Raw genomic sequence first — 26,688 nt, 5'->3', positions numbered from 1 at the left:
CACTCAGGGACATCCTTTAGTTCTTTCTAGAAAGACTGACTGTCCCAGGGTTTCTGTTTTGTTTTTACCATTGTCCGGGTTATATCTGGATCTCTGGATATCAGATCTTCCTGATACCAGTGATTTTAACGTTTAAGCCTTTCCTCTCCGTTTTTCTTCCTTTGTAGCCACTGCAGTTTAGTGAAGCAAAATAAACAGGCCTATCTCCATTATTAGAGACCCCAGGCAATTAATCTTTGAGGAGTTGCCCACAAGTTAGAGATCTACGAACTCTCTCTCCTAGGTTGCACTGAGTTTCACCCTTTGCACAGAAAGTTAAAAAGCCAAGGTGCCCCGTACCTATTTTGTGATCAGATATTGCTTTCCTTTGTTAGGGATCAACTTTCCTTTCTTTTAAAGCAGAGAATCCTTAAAGAAACCACTGAGACAATCACTACAAAGAGGGTAATACAACTGTTTTATATCTTGAATATGGTGGTGGTTGGACAACTGAATATGGATGTCAAAACTTACATAAAACTATCCATTTAAGGGGCGCCTGGGTAGCGCAGTCGTTAAGCGTCTGCCTTCGGCTCAGGGCGTGATCCCGGCGTTATGGGATGGAGCCCCACATCAGGCTCCTCCACTGGAAGCCTGCTTCTTCCTCTCCCACTCCCCCTGCTTGTGTTCCCTCTCTCGCTGGCTGTCTCGCTGTCAAATAAATAAATAAAATCTTTAAAAAAATAAATAAATAAAACTATCCATTTAAAAGGCCAGTTTTTATTGTATATAAATTATACCACGATTAAGAACACCACCACCAATTCGGTTCACTAACATGGAAAAATGTGTAACATGTAATACTGACCTAGGAAAAAAGATGGTTGCATTTATAAAGTTTATGTTCATATGTGAAAAAGGACAGGGAAATCCGGAGAACTTAAAACTATTTTGTTGAATAAGGAAATAACTTCCCTTTAAAAATTTCTTTGTAATCGGTGCTATGAGTTTTGAGGATATAAATACGCCTTAAAACTTAAAGATAAGTGTTTACAAAAATGTGTCGAGCTGTACACTTAGAATTAGTTCACTTTATGCACGTCATGTTACGTGCCAATTAAAAAGTTTTTAAAGAAGGCTTAATGAAAACTTCTGGGTAGTAGTCACAAGGGTATATATCTAAATGAATAAAAAACACTTAAAATTTGTGCAGTCTACAGTATATCATACCTCAAAAACAAAACAAAAACAAAAACCACTGAAATTTAAACTGTGCTGGTGCTGTGGTGCACGAGCAAAGCCCGCCAGGGATCTGCGCACTGACTCACCCCTAGAACAGGCCTCCAGTGGCGCAGCCGACCCCCGCAGTACCTGCTCCCCGTGGCCTGCGGGAGAGGGAAGCCTTTCGGGAGGCTGCGATCCGCACAAAGGCCCACGGTTCCCCGGCACCAGCCGCCTTCGGACCCACCCGGGAAGGCCGTGGACATCCCCGTCCCTCGGGCCCCACTGCTGGTCAGGGAATCGCCGCCTGCGGCCCCCGCCACTCCACTCCTGGGCGGCCGCACTGACGTCACCACCCCGCCGCCCCGCCTCGCGCCGCCGTTCCGCCCTGCCCCCTTTCCCGGCGTGCGCCGCGGTGAGGCTCCTCGCCCTCGGCTTCTGCCTGTTGTCCCAAGATGGCGGACACAATGAGCCGGCGCCGCGCCGGTTGGCCCTGAAGTGACTGTGAGGAGGAACGGTGCGCGAGCCCACTCCGTCCGGGCAGAAGAGCGTCGCACGTGCAGGAGGAAGAAGGGGAGGAGGTCGCCCGACTGTCGGCTGCCTGTGCGCTCGCCGCCGGCGCGGCGCCCGCNTGACCGACAGCGTGCTGCGGAGTTTCCGCGTCGCCAAGGTGTTCCGCGAGAACTCGGACAAGATTAACTGCTTCGACTTCAGCCCCAACGGCGAGACGGTCATCTCGAGCAGCGACGACGACTCCATCGTGCTCTATGACTGCCAGGAGGGCAAGTGAGTGCCGCGGTGGCCCTGGGCCCGGGCCCGAGTCCGTCGTCGGTCCGTCCCACCCTCCTTCCCTCCCGGGGCCCAGCGCTCGCCCCCGCCGCCCTTCCCCGCCCCGGCCCTGCCGCCCTCCCCTGGCCTGTTTTGCTCTCGCTGCTGCCAGGGCCGCTTCCACTCCGAAGCCGCCCAGGAGACCTTTAATTTTCTTTTTAAAAATGATGAGAGTGATAATAACATCATTATTTTGTATGCCTTCGGCCTCTTGGAAAAGCGCTTCTACATCTTTTGCCAAACCCCACCTTGACCTTGACCTTTAAACGCCCTGTCCGCCTACTTCGGCCCCAGCATGTAGCTTTTCCGCTCCTCCGACTCTGTCAGAGGTGCCCGTCAGTCCTGGCCCCCGCGCAGAACCGCAGAGGCTGCTCTCCTACCTCAGTCAAGAGCGTCACAGCTCGCGCTCTCTGCCCTCCTCGGTGACCTCGATTCAGCCCTGGCACTCCGCCCATCCCCTGCCCCTCAGCTTCCCGCGGCCTTCTGCCGGAAGGCCGCGTGGGTTGCAGTTCTTAGCTGTCAGGATTTATTTGTTGTGCCTCTTTGGGCCCCCTGTCTTTTCCTTTCTGTTCCATATCATCCTCTTACTCCCTGAGACCCGATGCCCACATTTGCAGTTAACTTTTGAACAACATCAGGAACTTTTCCTTTTTGCCAGAAAAAAACGAACTTGGCTGTCCCATCCCGACCTGAATGGGAGCCTGCTATGAAAACAAAGAAAACATCCTATAACAATTTCGAGTTTCCTCTTATACTTTTTTAAAATTACACTTTATGGTCCTCTTGGAATTACCAGAATTCAGGGTCTGATCCTGAAGTTTCTATGTTGCCTCAAGTCCTCTGGAGACCCATTGCACTGCATCTCTGTTAAGTCTTAAAAACACATTTTGCCCTTTTCTCTGGGCACCTTGTCAGCCTCACCTCACCCTCTGTAGACCTGCTTCGCTTTCTCCTTGCTAAATTGTGAGCGCCTTTGGAGGAGAAACTGGTTTAGGCTAGATTGGATTTTCCTCAGCCACTTTCCCCGAGTAGGCTTGCAGATGTTTGGTTTAATTTGGTGGCTACTGGTTTTGTCAGATTTCATTTTGTTACCTAGCTCCAGATATTATTGAATTCTCAGAGTTTTCTCTCTTTTCTCCACTGTTCCTTTTGCCTTTTGTTAAAACCAGTGTCTTCTATAAACTTTATTTTGGAACTTGTCTCTTCATTTGTGAATTTGGTTATAATGCTGTTTTGGTCTACGTTGTATCTTCTCCCCAGTTTTTTCCCACGGGGGCTGTGAAAAAGTATTATGTAACTGGCTCTGAATCTGCCTGCAGTATGCGGAAGAGTGGCATATAGTGGTGGTCCTGGGGGAGGAGAGAATTGTTAGCTGGACCATTATTCATTTAGTAGGTGGATTTCTGTCCAGATCTGGCCACTTTAATCAGATCGGAAGAGAGAGTAACATAGGGCTGGAGTGGCCATCAGGGTTGCTGGGTCCTGGAGCTAAAAGTAATTTGAAGCTGGCTGGCTTGAAATGTTTAATGCTTGTGCACAGATTAGAACTTCTACCTGTAACCTGAGGATAGAGATGTATATTCTCATTCAAAGAAAATGAAGATTGTGACATGTGACAGCAGTCCTTAGCAGTTTGTCTGCAAATGTGGCATAATTTCTACTTGTTGGGAGCAATGACTTGGAAGTCCTTTCTTGTTAAAAGTAAAATGTTAATTTTATGACAATGCAGTTTATTCACTAATGTAGCAGTTCTACATAATTAACAAACTTACAGAAAACTTACTACAGTATTTCACATATCCCATATCATCCAGTAATTGGTTACATTTTACCTCTTTTGCTTTATCACTCTAAATATTAAGGAACGCATTTTTTTCTGAACCATTAGGGAATAAATTGGAGGTATCAAGCCCCTTACCTCTAAACACTTCAACATGGATTTCCTAAGCACAAGGACATTCTTTTACATAGCCAGAGCACAGTTATCCAAATTAGAAAATTTAGGATTGATTTAATAATATAGGGCACACTGTTTTAAATTTTCTCTTATCAGTGAATTGTGACGTTGTGGTCTGTTGCAAGAGTGGCCTGTAGTTAGGAGACCTGGGTTGTAGTTTGGCCTTGTGACCAAGTGTGTGACAGTGGTCAGAGCACTCCTCTAAATATTAGATGACCTCTTTCACCTTTAAGAGTCCATGATCCTAAGTGGTAATGTGAAGAAAAAATTTGCCACTAGTGTAAGTCAATTGAACATTGGTAGAAGAATAGTGTTTTTTGGGAAGGCATAGTATCTCTACTAGATGGTACTAATGTTAGAATTTGGGAGCTTGAAAAAGGCTAAAACAGGGTTCCTTATGCTTAATATTTTCCAGTTCTTTGTTCATTTTGTCCATGTTTTGTTAACATCCACTGAGTGATTTTTCAACTTGAAAGAATATGAAAGATATTATTTGCTAGGTGATGCAAATTATTCATAGACAGGCTTTAATAATATTTATTCATATCTGATCACAAGAATCATAGTTTGTGGAAAGAAACTTACCAAAATATTCATGGAAAAATGTAGTGCATGGGCTTCATAAAAACCTGTAAATGGATGTAAAAATTAGGCTCTTTCAAACTAGGAAGTGATGTGAGATAAAAATTTCTGTTTTTAAAAACAAATCTTAGGTTAGTGTTCTTGATAAATTTGAGACAAATAGATCATATATAAGTGGAACTGAAAATTTTCCTTATACCACACCCTTTAATTTTGGCTCTTCAGGATATGTCTTCACTGTTTTAGACAGACCAAAATATTGAGATAAGTAAGCTTCTTTTTCCACTTGTAGAAACAAAGTCAACTATTTTTTGAGAGCAAGAACACGTGCCTATGCATGCATGTGCCCACTCACTGTTTACCACACAGTAACCCCACAGCAGAACTCAGGATGGTGGACTCAGCAGGGTAGCCTTTGGGCTGATCTTTTTAGCTGATCTTTCAGTTATAGGTGAGAAAGTGGAAAATTCAGTGCATGTGGAGTGAGAAGTCTTGTTTGGAAATAGGTTTTATGTATCGAAACTCTTGACCTCCCTGACATTAACAAAAATTAAAAGTGCAAATATTTGACTTCTTAAAGCTGCCTGAGTAATCAGATTGTTCAGCATCTAGGTTCCATTGAGAGGGTGAACTTCTTTCTTTTTCAAAATTGGAACTCTTGGTAAACATTGGTACGGGATTTATGAAATCCTCCTATACCTAAATGTAGAACATGGTGAAGTTTTTGGTTAAAGACTTTGCTGAGATCCGTTTCAGCTTGATGTTTGATCGTCAAGGTTCTGTAGAGGGAAACATTGAAGGAACTTCGAATGGATTGCTTTAAAAAAGGAAACCAGTGACTAGTTTTTTTCTAGGGAGAGTTAGCCTTGCCTTCAATAAGGCTCAGTAAGTACTTCGACCTTGTAGGATAGGAAGGATGGATAGCTTCTGCAACAGCAGGTTGTATTAGGAAAGGCAAGCAGTTTTGCATCTGGTTTCAGTTTTGATAATCATTTCTTCTTAAAAAAAAAAAAAGACCTTATTTCTAAATGAATAGCTTAAGAAAAGTTTTGGCCTCCTTGGTATGACGTAGTCTCATATCCCTCTTTGTTATAAGTTGTGACTTGTGTTTTATGTGCCTTTCTTCCCAAATAGATGTACTTTTTCTCAAAACTTCTGAACATCGTAGTAAACACTCATCTGACCCCTCAGATTTACTTCCACTTCCTAACCTCAGTATTTGGTGTTCAGAGGTGAAAGTCTTTTGCAATTGGTTGATTCCATTTGTTTCCTCCCTTTTGGAAGAAATTCTGTTTCTTTCGTCCCAAAAATCCTCATCCTTGCCACATCATTCAAGTGCTTCTCCATGTGAAGATCCCAGATTTTGGTGATGGAGGATTTTGATGGTTTTCTTTCTCTGTCCATTTCCTCGTCAGACCAAAGAGAACCCTGTACAGTAAGAAATATGGCGTGGACCTCATCAGATATACCCATGCAGCAAACACAGTCGTTTACAGCTCTAACAAAATAGACGGTAAGCAAGCCTTCTTTTTAGGAAGTTATGGTCATGGTTTCTTTTGTTAAATAGTTCTTGGAATCTTTGTGACTACTTCTGCTTTGGTTAGAATTACTTTAATTTAAATGTTTTCCTATGGTGTTAGCAGTGCCAACATTGTTATGACTCAAGGGATGCTGGAAGCAGTCCACTAGTACTTTTGAAGGACTTGAAACGGACTATGAAAGGTCTCCAGATTAGAGTGGAGAGTGGGTATAGGAAGCAATGAATTGTATTTATAGTTTGTACTTATTTAAACTTGAAAGAATACTTTTAGAATAAATAAAAGGAAAGAGTACTTGACATATAGCAAGTGGTAAATAACCACAAATGCCTGAACTGTGGTAATTTAGGGACCTTTGAAGAGTTTCTGGTGTATGCCTACCTTTTATGGTCTGTGTCATAAAGGACAGTGTATTGACCTTAATTATCTTTGATTTCAGGGACTTTTTAAAATCTGAATTTTGTCCCTTTTCCCTTTTTACTTAATTTTTTAAAGATTTTATTTTTAAGTAATCTCTACACCTAACATGGGGCTTGAACTCATGACCCTGAGATCAAGAGTTGCATGCTCTACTGACTGAGCCAGCCAGGCGTGCCCTCCCCTTTTAATTTTTAAATAAAACTAATGTCTTTGAAGGGTAAAGAGTTATTTTTAGAAATTAAACTTGTAAATTTTTTTCTCTAATGATCTCTGTTTTTACCTGTATTTCCCCTGGAATAAGTCATCCTCAGTTGACAATTCATCTTGGTAATTGAGATATGTAACACTTAACTTTCATGTTAGAACCCCCCCTTTTTTTTTTAAATCTCACTGGATTTATTGATCCACTTTTTGAAGTAAGATTTTTATTTATTTATTTATTTAGAGAGCGTCATGGGGGTGGGGGGAGGGGAAGAGGATCTTAACCAGGCTCCACACCCAGGACGGAGCCCAGTGCAGACCCAACTTGGGGCTCAGTCTTAGAACCCTGAGATCATGACCTGAGCTGAAATCAAGAGTTGGACGCTTAACTGACTGAGCCACTCAGGTGCCCCTACAGTAAGATTTTTCTAGTGTCATCCACCAAAGATCGCTTAGACTGCTATTTTGGCTATGCCTATCTCAGGGCAGATGGGCAGAAGTCTTTTTTTTTTTTTTTTTTCTTTCCAATGAGACTTTTCTGCCTGTACTTGATTTTAGTAAGTATATCATTTCTGCTTTTCATGCCTCTATTTCAGAAGTGGTTTTCTAAGTAAGCAGTGCAATTGATGCTTTTGGACAAGAATATAAATCATTAGGATCCTGAGGAAACATATCTATGTGATCATCTGATTGACTGGTATACTTCTTCTGTTGGGGTATTTTTCTGGGTGAATAAATGTGAGGATTCTCCAAATATGGTGCAAAATGAGGCAAATGTGTGGCACTTGCAGCTTTGCTGCCAGGCCTCTGCTGTGAGGATGTTGCCTTTCCTGTCTCGAGTGCATCCTGAAGAGTTCCTCCAACGCTCCGTTTCCTTTTGCCTGATTCCAGGCTGAGGTAGTAGTTTGTACAGTTTGAGGGTCTATGATACCACCCGGTACAGGAGATAACTGTACAGGCCACTGCCTTGCCAGGAACAGCGCACCAGCTACTGAGTGGGGCGGAGAGGATGGCGACGCCCTGCTCATCTCTGGGAGAACAGGTAATGGGGAGGAAGTCTTTTTCTGCTTAGGGCAGGTGAGTTACTAGAAGTAGAAAAACCAGGAAGACTTTGTAGTTGTCATTCTAGAACTTTGAAGATTTTCAAAGAAAACTATATTGGAATTCTGTTTTGGAACATACAAAGAGTGCGATTTTCCCTCTCCTGGGTCAAATGCCCTGTTGTTAGAAAGTACCCCTGTGAACCACTGAAATGACTTGGTGCTTTCAGCCTCTTTGTTTCTGTGTTCTGTTTGCCTCTAGAATGTTTTTTCTGTGCTTTCCTGTCTGTATTTTGGCACTATTTCTTAGTGCCTCTTTCTCAACAATTGCTTCTTATTCCTAGTCTTTTGGGGGGCATAGCACTTTCCAGTTCTGTTCTTTATGGCACTTCATTCCCTTCCCACCACTATCTTTTTTGTTTACTTTTTCAGATAGAATTCCTTGGTTTTTAAGAGTGTTTGTCTTTTTCTCCCCAAGTGCAAACTTCTATGATTATTCCTTTCTTTAATATTGACAAAATCTCACTACTATGACTTGTTGGTATATTCATGAGTTTGATTTTTAAATGTTTTAAGATCTTTTTAACCCAGATTTCCTTATTCTTTTGGTTATGTTATTACTATTACTATTATTTTTTAACTGACTTCTTTGCACAAAGGACCAGTGGATAGTTGGTTAATTTAAGAAGCAGTAGGACATTACTTCTCTTTCCATTTGTTTAGTTTTGATGTAAATTGTATATCCAGTTAACATTTAGGTCAGAGTTGGGTTGACACACTGTTGGAGAACCCTAGACAAAAGTATTATGCCAGAGTCCAGCCCGATCCTCAGTTTAGCATGGCTGCTTAATGCTTTGAGCCTGTTTCTCAGCAGCTAAATGTTTTCCTGTAAGGCTTGCCATTCCGTGGGTACTAAAACTATTGTGTTTGGGGGGATGGCGCAGGCTGGGTATTTTTGCAGGACAGGTTGCGCTGTAACTATGCGGAAGCCAAAGATTGGTGGTAACAATGATTTTAAACATTGCTCTATATGACGTCAACTTGAGAACTCTGCTTTTGAATTATGTGGAATCTGTAGTGCCCATTCTTTAGCTGTGGAGTGGAATTACTTAATTCACACCTTTCTTGAGCTATGGAAAACAATGAATTCTTTGACCTTATTTTCAAGACAAAAATGCAGAGTAATTCCTTTAAAAATAATAGGATATCATCGTGCCTTATTTGTCTTCTTACAGATACTATTCGTTACCTGTCCTTGCATGACAACAAATACATCAGATACTTTCCTGGACATAGCAAAAGGTAAGAGCCAAGTGCTACAGAAATAGATAGTTATTTTATTCCTGAGGTTATCCAGAGACTAGGAGAGTAGAGAGATTTTATTAGTGAACTGAAGCTAGTTCCTCACTACTGTTTGGCATCCTTACTCGTCTCTTGTTAACCCTCCCTAAAACAGTAACTGAGGTTGAGTAACTGAGGTTGCGGAAGCAGGGGTGGGACTTTGTAGATAAACCAAGATCTCAGTTAAATCATAATTAGGAAAAAAAGTGGATTAAAGATATTCAGTAGAAACCTAGGTAGTACAAATTATGTTCATCATTTAGGAACCCCAAACAATCAGATGTCCCTTAATGAAAAAGACTATTTACGTGTATGAGGCCTCTTCCAGTATTGGCGGCCCCTTTTCAGCAGGCCCCTGCTTTAAATAAATATGTTCCATGTGAAGATCTTAATGAGAATACAAAAATATTAATAAATAAAATTGTCCTTTTTTACTTTTGAAAGTCCAAAAACTTGTTTCCTTATTCTATTTTGTAACACATTTTGTTTGTCTCCTACCCCACTTCCCCAGTTGTTTTTTTCTCCAGTTTTTCAAGTTTGGGTTGAATGTTGAACATTCTCCTTTGGGTGATAATTTAATCACCGAGGGTATTTCCTCATCCTTTTGTTTGCAGCTATACATTAACCTAGTGTGACTTGGAGTAGTAGTACAGAACCCTGACAGAAGGTGGACCAAGAGCACCCTGTTTTTAGCTGAGCTTGTGATTGGGCAGGGCAGATCTGTGTTGCTGAAGATGAAAGGTGGCAGCTGTTGGTTACCGTGTAGTTCCAAACAAGGAATGGCTTGTGACAAGGAGATGATTTTGCCTGTTTGTAGTCAAATTAGTGTTTACAAATGTATTGTCTGTAATTATAAGCTGATTGCAGTTGTTTAAAATTCTTTCCAATCTTCCCGATTATCCATCCTCCTGATGTTCTGATTCTTAGATGACTTTGTGCCTCTTTTGTTGTTTTTAAAAAATCAGGGCCATCCCAAATGAGTTCTTTTCAACTTCTGTCCCTTCTGTCTCTTTCTGGGAACCCTTTCCTTAAAAAGAAATAGCCTTTCTTCTTTGACAAAATCAACCTCCCTCTTTCTGCTTGCTGCTTCTAAACTAGACCTTTCCTTGCTGCCTACGAACTTACTTGGTCTTCCTTATTTTAAATCTATTTCTTGAACCTATCTCCCACTCCTTTTAACTGTCAAACATGAAAGAATAATCTGCATACTCCCATCTCTACCTCCTCACACTCATTCACTGTTTAAATCACTCAGTCTAGTCCCAGAATCACTTGTAGAGCTTTTTCCAAGCCGTTTTATTTCCCTTTCCCTGCTGCCTCCAGTTAAAATCTACTGCCTTGGGGTTTGGTTTGTTTATTTTTGTTTTTTTTGGTGCTCAACTTCTCAATAACTCTTTTTTTTTCCCCCCTTTGGCAGCTCACATTTCCCATCTTGGTGCTACTCTTGCTATTCTTGGCCTCTCTTTCTCCTTTTGACTTTAAAAGAAACAAGATTCTACCCTTGCTTTTCTACATCTCTTGATATTTTTTCAGATACCTCCATCACTATTTTCATTCACCTCTAGGAAAGATATGATTCCTACTCCTTCTCAGCCGATAAATAACTGGAACAGGTTGTTTGCGGTTACTAGAATCAGATGGCTTCCCAAATCAGTATTTTTAGCTCATGTATATCCTGATTTCCAGACTCAATTTCCACCTCAGGTTTTGTATATATCTGCGTAGTGTTTCTTTCATGCCTCCACCTGACAGGTCCAGCATGCCATCCCTCATTGTTACATGCCTTGGGCCAGCTCCTCTCTGTTTGGCTCATGTGTCTTCATCACTGTCCCTTCTGATTATCCTGACTCAGAGCCTCTGTTACCTGTTTGCTTTCTTTCCCCTGCTTTCACATCTAGTGAGCCGTTAATCCTATTGATTCTGCCTAGGTTTAACCTCATGTGTCACTTGGCTCTGTACGGTTTCCTTTTCTTCTGCCCCAGCTCATGCCCTGTCAAGTGAATTATTGGCAAAGCCTAATTAATCTCCCCAGCCCTCATCATCCTGCTTTAGCATCCTGTATTACAGCTCTGACCACTTCACAGTCTGTCTGGAAGCTTTAATGGTTCACCATATCTGTCTGCTCCTTCCTGTTGGATGGAGTCAGGCTCACCTCCCTCGAGGCTGACTCATTTTCCCAGCATTATCTCCCACCACTTCAGGTGAACTCTGCGCTGCTTCCTGAATGTGGGCCTCGTGCTTTCTTATTTGGCATTTTTTTCGTAAAGCCATCTCCCATTAAAATCCTGTCCACTACATGTGCTGCTGCTTCCAGAAAGCCTTCTCTCACCCTCTTTCGGAGTTCTTTGGACTAGACAATTAATGCATTCTTAGAGTTGAGATTTTGCTCCTCATTGCATTCCCTTTACCTCTCAGCATAGAGCCTTGTGCCAAGATAGACTTCATCTGAGCTTTTGACCTGAATATCATGGCATTAAAATTACATGTCCATATGCATTCTGCTCGCTCTGTTTTATCACCACCTCAGCATTCCCAGGAAATTTTGGCTTATGGTATCTTTAAATGTTTAGATTGAGGAACTGGTCTGAATGTTAGTTGAGTTATATTGCAAGAAATTTTTCTTTAGATAAAAAGTTTAAGAAAAAAGTACATTTTCTCATTTTCTATTCATGGCATAAATTTTAATTTTTTCCAGTAGAACCAAAACTTCCAGTGTCATCCAAAACTTGAACATACTCTATTTCTAGATTAAAAAAATCCATTCACAAATGAGATGTGCAGTTTTGTCATCTTTTTTACTTCGAACTTTTGTCAAAATGAAATAGCACAATGACATTTCCTTTATAATCTTCATCTGTGACACCAGCTCTTATATCTATGAAGTGTTTTACAGCCAAACCCGAATGTGGAACTACTCTTCCATAATCCAGAAGGAAGAGTTATCCAAATGTCTATTTTCACAAGGGCTTTCTTTATAGGTGGTACTGACCGAAGAAGCATAGGTGCTGTACAGGTAATAGCTCCCCTCAGTTGGGGCTGTGGTGTGCTCTGAGAGGCAGGTGACATAGAGCCACATGCTGTCCTTCCTTGCAGGCCAGGCCCAAATGCTTGGGAGGCGGCAGGTGTCCAGAGCAGGGCATGGCAGAGTGAGAACATGAGCAGAAGGGACAGGAGAGCTCGGGGTGAGCCTTTGGAAGAAAGGTCTTTTAGTGAGTGACTCTTACTGCTATAACTGTAAGAGGGGACCCATATCAGAAATACGGTTGCTATTAGCACAGGCCTGTGGGTAAGTGTGGTGCCCAAACCAGCAGTCTCACCATCCTAGGAGCTTGTTGGAAGTGCAGGTTTGCAGTCCTCACCGCAGACCTACTAGATGAGAAGTTCTGGGAGTGGATCCCAGTCGTCTGCGTTTCAGTCCACCCACAGGTGATGCTGATGGTGGTCAGGTTTGAGACTGTTAGTATAGTCCACAAAACTCTGGTTAAGGAATCATGAGCGTTTTTTGTTTGTTTTGTTTTTTAATTGAGATACAGTTTAGTACCATAAATTCACCTCTTAAAGACACAGTTTAGGTTTTTAGTATTTTCACAGCGTTGGGCAACCATCAGCACTAATCCAGAACATTTTCATCACTTCCAAATAGAAACCCTGCACACCTTAGCAGTCACTCCCTACTCCCCCTCCTCCAGGTCCCCAGCAACCACTCATCTACTTTCTGCCTCTATAGCTTTGCTTATTCTGGACATTTTGTGTAAATGAAATGAGACAGTGTGGGGGCTTTTATGTCTAGTTCTTTCATTTACCATGTTTCCAAGGTGCATACATGTTGTAGCATGAATCAGTGCTTCATTTCTTTTATTAGCAAATAATAATTCATCGTACAGCTATTCCACATTTTGCTTATCCATTCATTAGTTAATGGGCATTTGGGTTTTTTCCACTTTTTGGCTAAGATGAATAATGCTGCTGGGATGTATGTGTACATTTTTGTGTAGACATATATTTTCTTTTTCTAGAAGTGGAATTTCTAGGTCTTATAGTAATGTATCTGTCTTCAGCTGTTTGAAGAACTGTAAAACCTAAAAAGCAGCTGCACCATTTTACATTCCAGTCAGCGGTGCATGGGGTTTCTGACTTCTCCATATCCTCTAAAACACTTGTTATCTGTCTTGTGAATTGGAATCTCCTTGTGGTGTAATTTACATTGGAATCTTCCATTTTTATGCTGTAGTTTTAAGTTTCTCTTTTCATTGCAATTAGTTTCATTCATAGGGCTTTTCATTATATTAGTTGTCTTTGGTTATTCCAGATTGTTTGTATATGTATATTTCTTAAAATGGCAGTTTTGGGAGAACAGGTGTATGTAGGTAGGCAAGTAGAGCGGTTTAGAGTTCACATCCAATTTTTGCAAATATTTTACTTCAACTCCTATTTATCTTGATGCATTGCAGGGTGGTGGCCTTGTCCATGTCACCTGTGGATGACACTTTCATTTCTGGGTCTCTTGATAAGACCATTCGACTCTGGGATCTCCGGTCTCCTAACTGCCAGGTAATGGTACCTCACAGTTACACTTTGAGTATTTTCTATGGTAGGCAATGTCATCAGCTCTTCTTCTCAAACAAGGGAGAAAGTAATGGTTCCATTCTGAGATCCCAGAGTCTTTCTAAACTTCGGAGAAAATCTGTCTTCCTGGTAGGTAGCTGGTAACTAAGCAAATACCCTAATCCAGTGCATAGTGCGTTATGTTCTGCAGCTTTTTGCTTTGAAAACCGTTTTCCTGAAACCTGTGAGCTATAGCTTTTATTCTCAAGGGATTTGTTTTTATTTGAATTCAGTGTCTATAGAATTATACAGTTAGGGTTGATGAAGCCAGTTGTATGGAGACCTGTTTGTAAAAAGCCTCATTTTAGTTAGTTTTGTTTGCTTTTTCTGTTCCCTAGGTAGGCAGGTATCTATTTGTGTCCCTTTCTTGAGTTTTCATTGGAAAAAGTAAATTACATAGTGGTAGGATCCTGAGTTCATTAACTTTTTTTCTTATTTTTTCTTAGGGGCTCATGCATCTACAAGGCAAGCCAGTTTGTTCCTTTGATCCAGAAGGGTTAATTTTTGCTGCAGGTGTCAATTCTGAAATGGTCAAGCTTTATGACCTTCGCTCTTTTGATAAGGTAAAATCTTTGAGTCTTTGAGCTATCTTGGTATTATGGAAGTTTTGAAGGGTAAGATGAGAGCCTAGAGGAGGTATGTGGTAGACATTAGAGAACGTCGGAGCAATAGTTCTTCCTCTCCTTTTCCTAGTCAAAAAGAAATCTAAAGGGAGAGAATGAGAGTTGGCTCTGGCAGAAGGAACACTGATGGGCCTTGGGCTGGGGCCGCTGTCTTTATCATTTCAGGGGCCATTTGCGACTTTTAAGATGCAGTACGATCGGACTTGTGAGTGGACAGGACTTAAATTCAGCAATGATGGTAAACTCATCCTCATCTCCACCAATGGCAGCTTCATCCGTCTCATCGATGCCTTCAAGGGAGTGGTGATGCACACCTTTGGGGTGAGCTGACAACCTTTGAGCGTGGCAACTTCCGTGCTTCTACCTCCTGGGCTGAGAATTACGTTAGCGGGTTGATGGAGACCAGCAGTTATCCTGGACTTGCCGATGGAGGAGCAGGCTTGCATTTGCATTCTGAACATGAATTTACACTTCTCTCGGATTTAGAGACATTCACTTCTCACATAATGACCCACGTTTGGAGTATAGATACAAAATAATTCTTGACCATAATAATTTTCTTGCCGCATTGAATGTGGAGTCGGAGATGGGGTTGAATTGTAAAGGGTGGCAGCCTTGTGTGGAACATTGGTGACGCTGTGCATGAAGAGGAGAGGGTTTCATGGAAAGGAAGGTGATGTGTGTGTGTGCTGGGTCAGTGTTTGCAGGGAATCATTTTACGTTAACAGGGCTGTGATAAGAGAACTATTTTTCTTGTTAGGGTTATGCCAACAGTAAAGCTGTCACCCTGGAGGCCTCATTTACTCCAGACTCCCAGTTTATTATGATCGGTAAGCTTTCTTTATCCCCCTTGGAGGTTATTTCTCTGGTATTGTGTATTTATTTGTGTTATTTTTATTAGTTTTAACTAATTAAGATACTATCTGTTATCCTTTTGATAGATGTTCTCAGATTTCTGTATAGCATGTTATGCCAAAGGTACGGTGTCTTTATCCTGATTGTGTAGTTCCTTATCGGGAACTGGCATTAATGTTGATCTTTCCTTGACCCTCATAAGAGTTAAATTCTACAAGCACAATCTTACTAGTAATACTGTCTTCCTGATTTAACCCTGCATTTGGTTGTCAGTGGCTCGACGTTGGTAGAGAGCCCCCTTTTTACATGAGAAAACTGAAGTTAGAGGGGAAATGACTTGCTCAGGAACAAATAACTAGGGTTAAGATCAGTTTCCAAAGTATCCTTTCTTCACTGCCTCTCCTCCCTCAATTTCTGATGAGGGGCCAGGTCCTGAAGCTTGGCTTTTCTCCAGATGTCAATATGTGTCTTTCCCACTTGTCTTTGCATTGCACCTTGAGCTGTTGTATTTTCCCTTATCATTCCCTTTAGGTTCAGAGGATGGCAAGATCCACGTCTGGAATGGAGAGAGTGGTATAAAAGTAGCTGTGTTGGATGGCAAACACACAGGCCCCATTACCTGTTTGCAGTTCAACCCCAAGTTCATGACCTTTGCCAGTGCATGTTCCAACATGGTATGTGAACATGGGAGATATCTTCCACTTAGGGGCCCGTTCTAGTTGGGGTGATGGGTGCTTCCGTGAGCACAGCAAGATGTGTTCTGAATAGGTATGTGATAAGCCTCCAGGTTCTTGTTCCTCAACTGTGGCCTCTCTGGTTCACCTATTATCTGATCTCTGGCTGGACTAGTCTTTCACTTTTTTTTTTTTTAAGATTTATTTATTTATTTCAGGGGGGAGGGGCGGAGGGAGAGGGAGAAGCAAACTCCCCGCTGAGCAGGGAGCCCTCCACAGGGCTTGATCCCAGGACCCTGAGATCACGACCTGAGCCGAAATCAAGAGTCAGACACTTAAGAACTGATCTTTCACTTTTACTTTTACCCTTCTTTTCCTGATCTGAGATCACCTTTGTGCTGCTGGGAGATATCAGGCCAGTTTTTGCTGTGGCCCCTGGTTTTATGCCCAGACTATTTGGGACTACGCCTGATAGTATTTTGGCCTTTTTTTCCCCCTTTCTTTTGAGATTTTATTTGTTTATTAGAGAGAGAGAGCGCGCGCGTGCACATGAGCCAGGGGGAGGCGCAGAGAGAGAGGGAGAAGCAGACTCCCCGCTGAGCAGGGAGCCCAATGTGGGGCTCCATCCCAGGACCCCGGGATCACGACCCGAACTGAAGGCAGACGTTTAACCGACTAAGCCACCCAGGCGTCCCATTTTTGGCCTCTTAAAATACTTTGAAGCAGCCTTTTGCGGCTGCAACCTCTCAATGTGCCGTTCCTTTCAGTTTATGCTGAGTTCCTCAGAAATTCATACAGTTGATCATAACTCACTACTTAGAATTTCCCCTAGGCCCCTGTCTCTTCCTAGGCAAGGCTGGCAGAACAAAGCAAAGTATGTCTCAGTCTCAGGTTTCTTTTTGGCGTCTCTTAAATCCACCTGGGTGTTTGAGGATGAGGGATTTTGGTTCTAGCCTACCCAGAACACATTGCCCCCTTGGTCCTTTTTTTTTTTTTTTTTTAAATTCCAACTAAGGAAACAGTGTCAGAAGGAAATGCTACAAAACCATCCAGTTCAATCCCTCTCACTTTTTTACAGCTCAGGAAGGAGAGGGCCTGTTGGAGGTCACCTGGCAGATTAGCAGTGAGGCCAGGTTGCCCAGACACCCACCTCGCAGATGGCTTTCCTGGTTTTCCTTACTACTGGGCCACTGGGGTAGAAGGTTGACAGTGTTGGAGACAGAACCAGCTTGCTTTTGCGTGGAGGGGGTATTTCTCCATAGACTGCCAGAATTGATTTGTTGTGAGGGAAGGCCACCAGCCTCCACTATTGGGGTTGGGCACCTTGATGTTGTGTGGAGGGTAAGAACCCTCAGCAGTGAGGAGAGGGGCTTGGCTTTTAAAAGTTGACTTCTGTTTCTCCTTCTAGGCCTTCTGGTTGCCCACCATTGACGACTGACCTTGGTGCTGCTCGGCTGTTTGTGTACAGTAAGGGTGGCCAACAGGAAAGAACTCAGAGGGGACTGAGACAATGGATTGGATCATTTGACTGGGCTGGAGAGCATCCTTCCACATGGCCTTCCCATGGATGTGCTGTACATCTGCTCAAAAGAAAAAAAGTACTTTGCTGAGCTTCTTCAAAAAGACTCTTGGTGTGGCAGATTTTATCAGGACTTAGATGTATTTTCCAGCTGTCACTGCACTGAGCTCCTCCAGAGGAGTGACCAGATTCATGATTAGGGTATCCTGGGGCCCTTGAGACGCCTTCAATTTTGAATGTATTTGCTGCTGAGGAGCCTGTGAAGTTGTTAATTCTGCACATCCCTTCTTCCACCCCCATAAATGCATGGGAAGCCACAGTTCTGGTTTTGAGATGCTAAGGGCAGCTCAGCACCCCTTGCCCTCACCCTGCATGTCTTGTTACTGGGTCTCCCTGTGTCATTGTGGCATTATTCCACAACCATCATGTTACTTAGGTGCCAAACATTTACAGAAATAAGTCTTTATATATCTTGGGGTAAAAAAGGGACAGATACAGAAAGAAGGACCTTGCTTGCCAGGAAGCCTTGTGAGTTAGTCCTGTGAGGGTGGGTGATCTGGGCATGCCTCAAGGCTGAGTGTTGGGTGGGAAATGGCCCAAGAGCCTGAAAGGGAGGGAAGTAGGGGTTGCAGGTAGTTCTGTGGCTGAGAGGCTTAGCGGTAGCCTGGTGTGATCCCCCGTCATCAAGACAAACCTGCGGTCTTTCTGGGTGCCTGCCAAGCTTGGTTTTGTACAAAAGCAAGGTGGGAGTCTATTTTTGTACATGAGCTACATCGCGCTTTCCTGTGGGCCAGTATTGTGGAGTGAGTCTGAGTTGTTTACACTGATGCCTTCCCTGCCCACCACAAATTGTGTACAGAGTCTCCAGATGATACCACCCCTTTCCCAGCTCCCAAGCAAGAGCTGGCTCTAGGCCTGTGTTATATGTTATATTTAGCCTTTTTATATATGACATGGGGTTTCTGTTGTTTGTATTTTAGCACAGTGTGTACACCTTCACTTAAATATATCCGTGTGTGCATACATATATATGTGTATGTATGTATGCATATATATATATGTATATAGAATATGTCATTTCTCAGAGTTCAGCAGAAGGAGGTGGAGTCCGGCAGCCCAGGAGAAAGACTGCATCCTTGCTAATAGTGTTTGCCACAAGTGTTAGTGAGTCTTCTCTATTACCTTTTTTCCTTTGGGAGACAGAACGAAGCAAAGCTTCAGGTGTTCGCTGTTCCCATGGCAGCTAAACGAGGGTCTTGGGATAACTTCCCTTGTGTTCCTCAAGCCGCACTTTGGGGCCCTTTCTGCAGTATTAGCCCCTTTTTTGCTCGGTGATGCTCTGTCTGCGCCTGTACATGTGTGACAGTCACTCTTGCATGCCTTTTGTGTCTGGCTCCTGGCGTTTGGGGACAAGATGCTGGAACCAGAGCATTTTCAGTTTGTCCGAAGCTTCTTTTCCAATTACAGGTCATTCCTGTTTACCTGGTATGTCTGCTTTCTTCTTTTCCTTGCCTTCTCTTGGAAGGGGGAGAGGTCTTGATCAGGGTTGTAATGAGCTAAGGCTGGCTCATGGCCTTTCCTTCCCCTGCATGGCCTTAGAGCAGGACCAGTGGCATGTTATTTCACTAAACTCCCAAACATGGAAGCAGGTCACACTGTTCCCTGCAGATACAGAAACAGGCTTAACAAGGTTACGACTTGCCCAAGAGGACATAGCTGTTAAGGGAAGTAAGCCATTAACTGCCTTTGTTCAGCAGCAGGAATAGGCTGTGAATTGCCAGCAATTACAGTTTTGTTTTGTTAGCAGTTACTTTCAACTTGTTCCTCAAACTTAAAGGGCAAGGGGCATACATCTTTCCAACATGTAGACTGGGATCTGCAGCTTTTCTGCAGTGCCTCCCACTCTCTATAGCTCTGCCTTCTCAGAGTGGAGGGGCTTTCAGAAACCAGATGATCGAGCTATTACTGCCCACTCCTGGCTCTCCAGGGTGGAAAATTCGTGGTAGGAGTAACTAACTGTTCAGCGAGTGCTTGGGACTGTGGGTTTACAAGAAGGGCTGCACAATGAACATAGGTGCAACCACAGCAGCAACTGACTTGCCTGTCAGCAAGGAAGATGATTTCTTTTGAGTTTCTAGTGTCCAAAGCTGAGGTACCATGTCCTTTGAAATATGCACGGCACTGCCTCTCTTTCTAGGGACCGGTGGCTATAGAGCTGGCTCCTGAGTGTGCAGGGAGAGGAAAGATATCGCTGGAAGTGACTGGAGATGATGTGGGAATAAGGTAGAATAAAGGGAGCAGAGGGGCTAGGGCTGCAGGGATGGTCTCAGTGGAGCCAGGGGTACCCTAGCTCTCTCGGGTGGGAGCGGGCACACACCATACTCCTGAGAGTCCTGGCCAAAACCACCGATTTGTATGTGACACTGCACTGCTCAACCACCAGCCAGTGGGGTGTGTTTTTAATTTTTATTATTTTTTCTTTTTTTTTTTAAAGGAAAAAAACCTTCCTTGTTGCAATCATAATTAATGCTTATTGAGAAAATTTGGGGAATTTTAAAATGAATCAGTTCGCCACCCAAATGCCACCACTGTTAATCTTTTGGTGTTAAATGTTCCTCTAGACATTTCTGTGCATAGATTTTTGGTGTGTTTACATAGTTGTTATTCTGTATATACAATTTTATGTCCCTTTTGTACTTAACATATAAACATTTTTTCCATGTTACCAGTCTTAAACAAAATTTTATGGCTGTAGCCTCTCTGTTGTTGAGTTTCTGTAGCGTTGTTTGCCTGGTTCCTAGAGTTGGAGGGTTGGAGGGATAGGGGTGGGTTGTCTCCCGGTAGTCCTCCTGACTCACCTTAGGACTCATGATCATGCTGTGTGGATGGACTGTTGGGCTTCCTGGGACTGTCCCCTGCCCGTCCCTGGTGACCAAGGCCTGAGGGCTAGTGGGAAGAACCCCTAGATCCGGACTTCAACGCACAGCAGCCTGGGTCTCCTCAACCACAGGCGCTAATAAGCAGCCACAGAGCCAGGAATGAGTGGGAAGAGCCAGCCTGAGCCAGCATTGAAGTAGCATTTCGGACGACCTGCCACGTACCTCAGGCTGCCTTTCATCCCCCGTTGTTACCTCCACTTGTTCAGATTGGCAGTCTCCAGCCAGAATAAAGTTTGTCCTGCGAGGCCCTGGCTTCTGTGGGGCAGGGAGAATGGGGCCTCTTCTTTGAGGCTCCTGCACTAGTTCTGACAGAAGCCCTGGCCAATAGCTTGTTTGGTAACCCATCGCCTGGCTGGTGAGTTGGTGACTCGAGCCCATGCACTAACTCCGTATGCTGAGAGCTGCAGGACCTGCTGCCTACCTCTTATTGGTCCCCTCTGAACCAGAGAAGACATCCTGGGGCCTGCCACTTTGCCCGTGGTCACTGGAGGTTGGCCAAGGATATGAAGAGAAGCAGAGGGAACATGCCAGCTTGTGAGTGAGAGGCCCTGCGTAGGTTCTCCTGGCAGACTGCTCAAGGAGAAAGAACTCCCCCCACCCATGGCCTGGTGGGAGGCCTGCTGCAGCATTTGGCTCTGCTGAGACACGAACACACAGGTCAGCGTGGCTGACCCTGCGGCCATCATTCCATCTGTTTGGCGTGCTTGCCGTGGATACACCACGGGGCCCACTCCCCAGCCTTTGGCCTTGTGTGAGGAGCAAGGGCAGCAGCGGGCTGCCGGGGTGAGCTGCCTCAGCAGTTGATGTGGGTGAGAGGCGGGCACAGGATGCTGCCCGCACTGCTGGGGGGCAGGGGCGGTTGCCGAAGACAGGAAGTAAAACTGCAGGCTGGTAAGGTGCACTCCCCCATTGCTCGGCCACCTAGCTCGAGCAGGCCTGGAGAGGCTGCCAGCGCTTCGGCGGCCCCAGGTGTCAGGACCTAGCTGTGGACAGATGGAGGCCTAGAAGTGCTGGGCTGTGGGACAGGACTGTGCAAAATGAGGAATTTGGTAGTTTCCTATCCCTTCCCTAGAGAATGTACAGGAAGTGGGGTCTAAAATGAGTTCATGAGGGGCATTGGCTGGCTCAGTCAGCAGAGCACGTGACTTTTGATCTCGGGTGTGAGTTCAAGCTCCACACTGGGCATGGAGCTTACTTTAAAAAGATAAATGGGCAAATTAAAAAGATTAAAGGAGTTAATGGGCAGGAAAGGGGGCCTGAGAGCCTCCCCAATAATCTAAACACATAAGTTTTACCATCAATTCTGGTGCCTCTTAGCCCATGTCCCTCGTGGCCCCCATCTAGGGTTGTGAGTTGCCTGAATAGAATTTATCCTAGTTGTAAACTAAAGTAGGGGTGTGAGGCTGAGTCATAAAGGTGGTCGCCTTGTAGTTCAACAAACGCTTCTGAGCACCCGGGCCTCAGCGAGTGCTAGGTGATGACAGTCTTGTGGGGAAGGTGAAGAACCAAGCTGTTCATCAGACAGCAAGCCCTGGAACCCTCAGTGATTTGTTGCCAGCTAATTCTTGGTTTATCGAAATTGGCATCCAAAACCAAGTTAAAGGCGCTCCTGGTACATCAAGCCCAGAGCTCACAGGTGGTGGTAGAGACTTTTCTGTTCCCTGGACCACAGTTCTCTCACTGGGGCTCACCCCACACTAGGGACTAAGGAGGCCTTTGGAGAAAATGCAATCCTGACTATAGGCAAACTTGCAAGGTGGAGCTAAGACCGATTCTTTGGAAAGTAACAAGAAAGAGCAAAAAGTGTACATAATGCCAAGCTTTACAGCAATTCATGATTCACAAGGGCTCTTCAGCACACAAACATTTAATAATAGGGAGGTGACGGGGAGCAACAAAACCAAAGGCATTGCCGGCACATTAGCCTAGGGCAGGGCTGGGGCCAGAAAGGAGTCATCAGGACATTCCCGGCTCGGCAAACTCAGGCTCCTCTTGCCTCTTTCTGTTCTGCCCCAACCTTACCCCCTCCCCTGGGCCTGGGCCTCACCTCCAGTGGCAGAAGAGGGGCAGGGCAGGACCTGGGCTGGTCTCTCCCGAGGGGCTGATTCAAGATGGCTATTGAGCAGATAGGAGGCTACCCACAGCTTTCCGTAAGGCACCCTGCATAGGCTTTGGGGGTTATTGAGTAAATACCCTGACATTCATGGGTTGGAGACCCAGATCCAAACAGGCTCTACTGCCCCTCCTGGCATTAGTGGCCAATGCCCTTAGTTCGGCTGTCCCCATCTGGCAATAACACTGGCTAAGACCCTGTCAGAGGAGCCCCACCTGGTTTCCTACGTTGTAAAGAGAGGTTATTGGTAATTGTGCTCTTGCCCTGCCTGCCAGAGGGGGCCCTGGGGAGCTGAGCTCTCCATACTTTTACAGCTTTCACTGCCTGATACAAATGCTCTCCTTGAAATGGGCTGGGGTGGGGGGTCAACCCATTGTGTTTGGGCCAGGGCAGGCAGGCCTGCTGTTGACCGTGGTGGAGGGATGCCCAGACTACACCCGGCCCCAGAGTGGTTCTGGGATATAGTGTCTGAATCCTCAGTGGCCACCGCTCCTTTGGCCCTGGCTGTGCAAGGGAATCACGAACACCGAGATGTCGTCGTAGGACACCTGCCCTTCCCCTGTGGGACCGTCGTCCTTTCCCTGTGTGCTGTGTATCAGCATTTGGGCCAGCTCCGAGAACCTGTGGGGATCATCCTGCAGATGCACTTTGGAGCCAGAGCAGAGAGGCAAGGGCACCCCTCAGGGAGAACTTGCTGCTAGGGTTGGGCACGTGGGGACCCAAACCAAGCAGTCTGGCTGCGGGCCAGGCAAACCACATGCATGGCAGGGCCATGGGCTGGACCATGGAGATTTGGGTCCTGGGGATTTCTGAACCCAGGGATTTTGGGGACCCAAGTCCCCCCCCCCCCCCGCCAGAAGCTTGAGAGAGCTCCGCTCCTGACCCCCTGCCCTGAGCCGGGCTCATCATCAGCTCTGTCTTCTCAGCCACAGCTACTTCTGGTGTTGCGGCTGGTGCCAGCCAGGTCCCCAGAAGCGACAGTACCTGTGTGGGTCCTCTCGGTTGCCAGGGAGGAAGCTCCGTACTAGCCGGGCCACCTGCTCATTGGACAGGACATCCCAGAGACCATCAGTTGCCATGACAACCACATCCTCCTCCTGCAGCTCCAGTTGGTCCACATCCAGTACAGTCACCTGCAAGTTAAGCCTGAGGATCCCTCTGCACTCCCTTCCCGGCTCCCGCCGGCCTCGTTGTCTGCCTTTGCGGGCAGACGGAAGCTGGTGCGTGCTGCTGCCCACTCACCTGTGGGACGGAGAGCAAGAAGGGCTTGAGGTGAATGTTTGTGTCCAGGACTCTGAGCTGATGGTCTCCCAGGCCCCGGGAGACAGCCAGTGTTCCCAGTAACCGAGCCTGAGGACAAGGGAGACGTGAGGTAATGGCCAACAGCCCCAGTGAACGTACAAATAAAGCACACAGAAGCATAGTGTGGCCTTCAAGTGCCCTGCGTGGACGGACAAACATCCCGTAACACTGCAGCAAACTCCACGACCCCAGCTACAGCCCCCACCAGGGGAAGAAAGGAGCTCCCACCTCTGCAGGGGGCAATTTAAGAGGGGTTCCTAGAGGGGGCCGTTCACTGACCTGCCTGCCCTGCCCATGGATCAGGGGGTACTTGAGATCCGACTTCTCCACGCACTTGTAGCTCCTACCAGGAGCAGACCCAGCATCAACCCAGGCCCCACCCACCGCCTCACCTACCCGCACCATGGAGCCCACCCTGCCCAGGTGCAAGAGGACGGCCCCCAGGTCACACGCTGGGCCTGGACACCAGGGTTCTCCCCACTGTGTCCAACCCCACCTCGCTCACCAGCCTCTCATGTGGTGATCCCGGAACAAAACCTTCTGCCCCAAGTCATCCCCCTTCAGTCGCCGAGGGAACTCCAGTCGGGTGAACTCACCAGCCAGAAGCTCGGGGTAGACAAAGGCCTGGGGTAGGAAGGCCAGGCACGGATCAGGCTCTCTCTGCTGGCCTCTGGTGACCCTGGACTCACAAGCTGGGAGTCCACAGCCTCCCTCTGCCAAAGGCACCTACCAGCTGCTGGATCCGCTGCCGCTCAGTCTCCGGGGTGAACTCGGAGCTCAGGGGCCGAACCTCATCTTTCCGTACCAATATGGCCCTGGACGGGGTGGCCGAAGAAAGGCAGACGTCTGCGGGACGGACTCCACCCTCATTCATGGCCCCCTCCTGTCAGCCCCTCTTCCAGCCACCAGGGACCAGCTCTGCCCCCCCATGACCACCTACATTCTGCAGAGAAGAGGCTCAGCCCTTGGGCCTGGCACTTGAGGAGCCTGCCCTCCCTCGCATCTGCTGTCCACTCACACCTGACATGCCAGGTACACAAGCAACTCAGCCAGGCAATCCCCACTTCCAGCCCTCCACTTCCAGACTCTTTCACTGTCCCCACTGCCTCTGTGCCCGCCTGCCCGGCCCCAACCCCACCTACCCTCCAGCTCTTACCTGCTGTCCCCAGCATTGGCCACGTACAGCTTTCCCTGCAGGGACACGGCCACCAGGGCTGTGCAGCCGCCCACCTGGCCTGAGGCCTCCAGCTCCCGCCCGATCACCTCATCCTGGGGCAAACCGAAGCCACTTGAGCTGCTGCTGGTACTGCCACCATAACACTCTGTCCCCAGTCCCCACCCCACAGTTCACTTCCCCACCAGCAAGCCTGGCGGTCCCCACCCTAAGTCTAGCTATGACTCCAGGATCCCTGTGGTCAGAGAATCTGGATGTATCCCCTGAAAGGGAGGGAAGTCCTATTCAGAACCGAGGAAGGGATAGCAGCCGCTGCACCAAGGACCGGCAGGGCGCACGAGGTATGCAGCGCGGAAAAGCACGCGGATAAACGGGAGGGCTTATGATGACAACGACGACCACTACTAACAAGCCAGCCCCGTCCTGTCCTCCCAATGCAAAGATCCAAGGAGACCACCGCTGTGTGCTGGGATGCCCCTCAGGTCCCTGGTCCCTTCCCCAGCCAAAGGCCACACTCACACATTCCTGGAAGGCACTCTCCAGAGCCCCGATCACCAAGTCTTCTGCCCTAATGCCTTTTTCTTCCACAAACTGGGGATCACTGGGGCAGACACAATGGCCGCTGAGGTGCATGGGGGGCCGAGTGGCCACCATGCCCTCTACCACGGCCTCCAGCTGCCTGCGCAGGCAGGAGTGCAGGGTGTTGGCAGCCAGGATGGCTGCAGCTGGACCGCCGTGCCCATCAAACAGGGCCCAGTAGTGACCTGTCAGGAACTGTGCGGGAAGGGCTTGGCGTCAGGCTCTGCCTGGCTTCCACAGCTGGGCCCTGGCCCAGAGCGGAACACTGAATCAAGAACGTCCCATCTGTAGTCCTGGTCCCAGCCTGTAAGCCGGGCTCAGGCCCTGTCCTACTCACCTCCTCGGGGCACAAGGTCAGCCACTCCTGGTCCTCTTCAGCCGCAAACGCACACCTCCCTATGCACAGCTGCCCACAGGCCGCCTGGTCCTCATTGAACTCTGACTTCTCTGCATTGATGATCCTGAGGCCGGTAAGCGATCAGTGACCCTTCAGGGACACACCCATGTCCCCACGGGCAGACACCAGAGCTGGTGCGCACAAGGAGCCCTGTCTCTGAGGCAGCAGCCCCCATGCTGCCCCTGACACACACCCGGACACACAGCAGAAGTTTCCTAACTGGTCAGTAACCTCAAGCTAAGGCAAAACTCAGGGCCCAGCCCCCCCTGGAGCCTACCCGCTGACGTGGGCTGGGAGGTGAGGGTGGGCTGCCTGGGCAGATCTGGGCTCCTTCGCCTATCCTCCACCCCACCTCAGCCAGAGTTCCTGTCCACAGCCCCGGGCGAGATGCGTGCGCGAGATGCGTGCGTGCGGGAGAGGGGTAGCTCCCAGGCCACAGTGCTGGAACTCTACCCAGTGTCCCTGTCTCATCGTGGAAGCCCCAGAAGCGCAGGTCCTTCCCAACTCGCAAGCCTCTCTGAGGGAGGCTGGAGTCCCGAAGAAAAGGCTGCGGTGGGACCGGGAGTCGGGGGGAGGCTGTCAAGAGTCCCAGGGGCGGACAGGAGGGAGCTAGCCGCAAGGCTGGGGGGCGGGGGCACTCGCTCAGCGTTGGCTGTCGTCCAGGTTGGTCCCGGCGCCGGGGCTGGCCCAGCAGGGCCGGGGAGCGGGGGCCCGGGGGAGCGGGGTACTCACTCGGCGTAGCCTGCATTCCAGGGCAGCGCGCGGCCCCGCGCGGGGCTGCGCACGGGCCGGGCGTCCGGG

At 46.9% G+C, this 26,688-nt stretch overlaps 2 protein-coding genes across 2 annotated transcripts; one reads left to right on the top strand and one right to left on the bottom strand.

Annotated features, from left to right (window-relative positions):
- Positions 1-1,655: 1,655 nt before the first annotated feature.
- WDR82 (WD repeat domain 82) lies at positions 1,656-20,133 on the top strand. The gene is made up of 10 exons (XM_002918951.4): positions 1,656-1,686; positions 1,764-1,986; positions 5,983-6,080; positions 9,002-9,068; positions 13,559-13,658; positions 14,159-14,275; positions 14,501-14,656; positions 15,096-15,165; positions 15,722-15,864; positions 17,273-20,133. Exons 1-10 carry the CDS (start codon positions 1,656-1,658, stop codon positions 17,300-17,302), a joined length of 1,035 nt encoding a protein of 344 aa, XP_002918997.2. The 3' UTR covers positions 17,303-20,133.
- A 2,020-nt stretch (positions 20,134-22,153) lies between these two features.
- PPM1M (protein phosphatase, Mg2+/Mn2+ dependent 1M) lies at positions 22,154-26,687 on the bottom strand (the record flags this gene model as incomplete). Its single annotated transcript, XM_034657212.1, has 10 exons — positions 22,154-23,056; positions 23,420-23,568; positions 23,678-23,785; positions 24,017-24,080; positions 24,243-24,361; positions 24,468-24,552; positions 24,894-25,006; positions 25,431-25,685; positions 25,828-25,951; positions 26,620-26,687. Coding segments are annotated over 10 exons (1,230 nt in total), but the record flags the coding sequence as incomplete, so codon positions are not given.
- Position 26,688: the final 1 nt, after the last annotated feature.

This window comes from Ailuropoda melanoleuca, chromosome 4 (assembly GCF_002007445.2).
Source record: "Ailuropoda melanoleuca isolate Jingjing chromosome 4, ASM200744v2, whole genome shotgun sequence".
Taxonomy (NCBI): Eukaryota; Metazoa; Chordata; class Mammalia; order Carnivora; family Ursidae; genus Ailuropoda; species Ailuropoda melanoleuca.
Note: the sequence above shows the minus strand (reverse complement) of the source record. Positions and strands in the feature narration are given on the sequence as shown.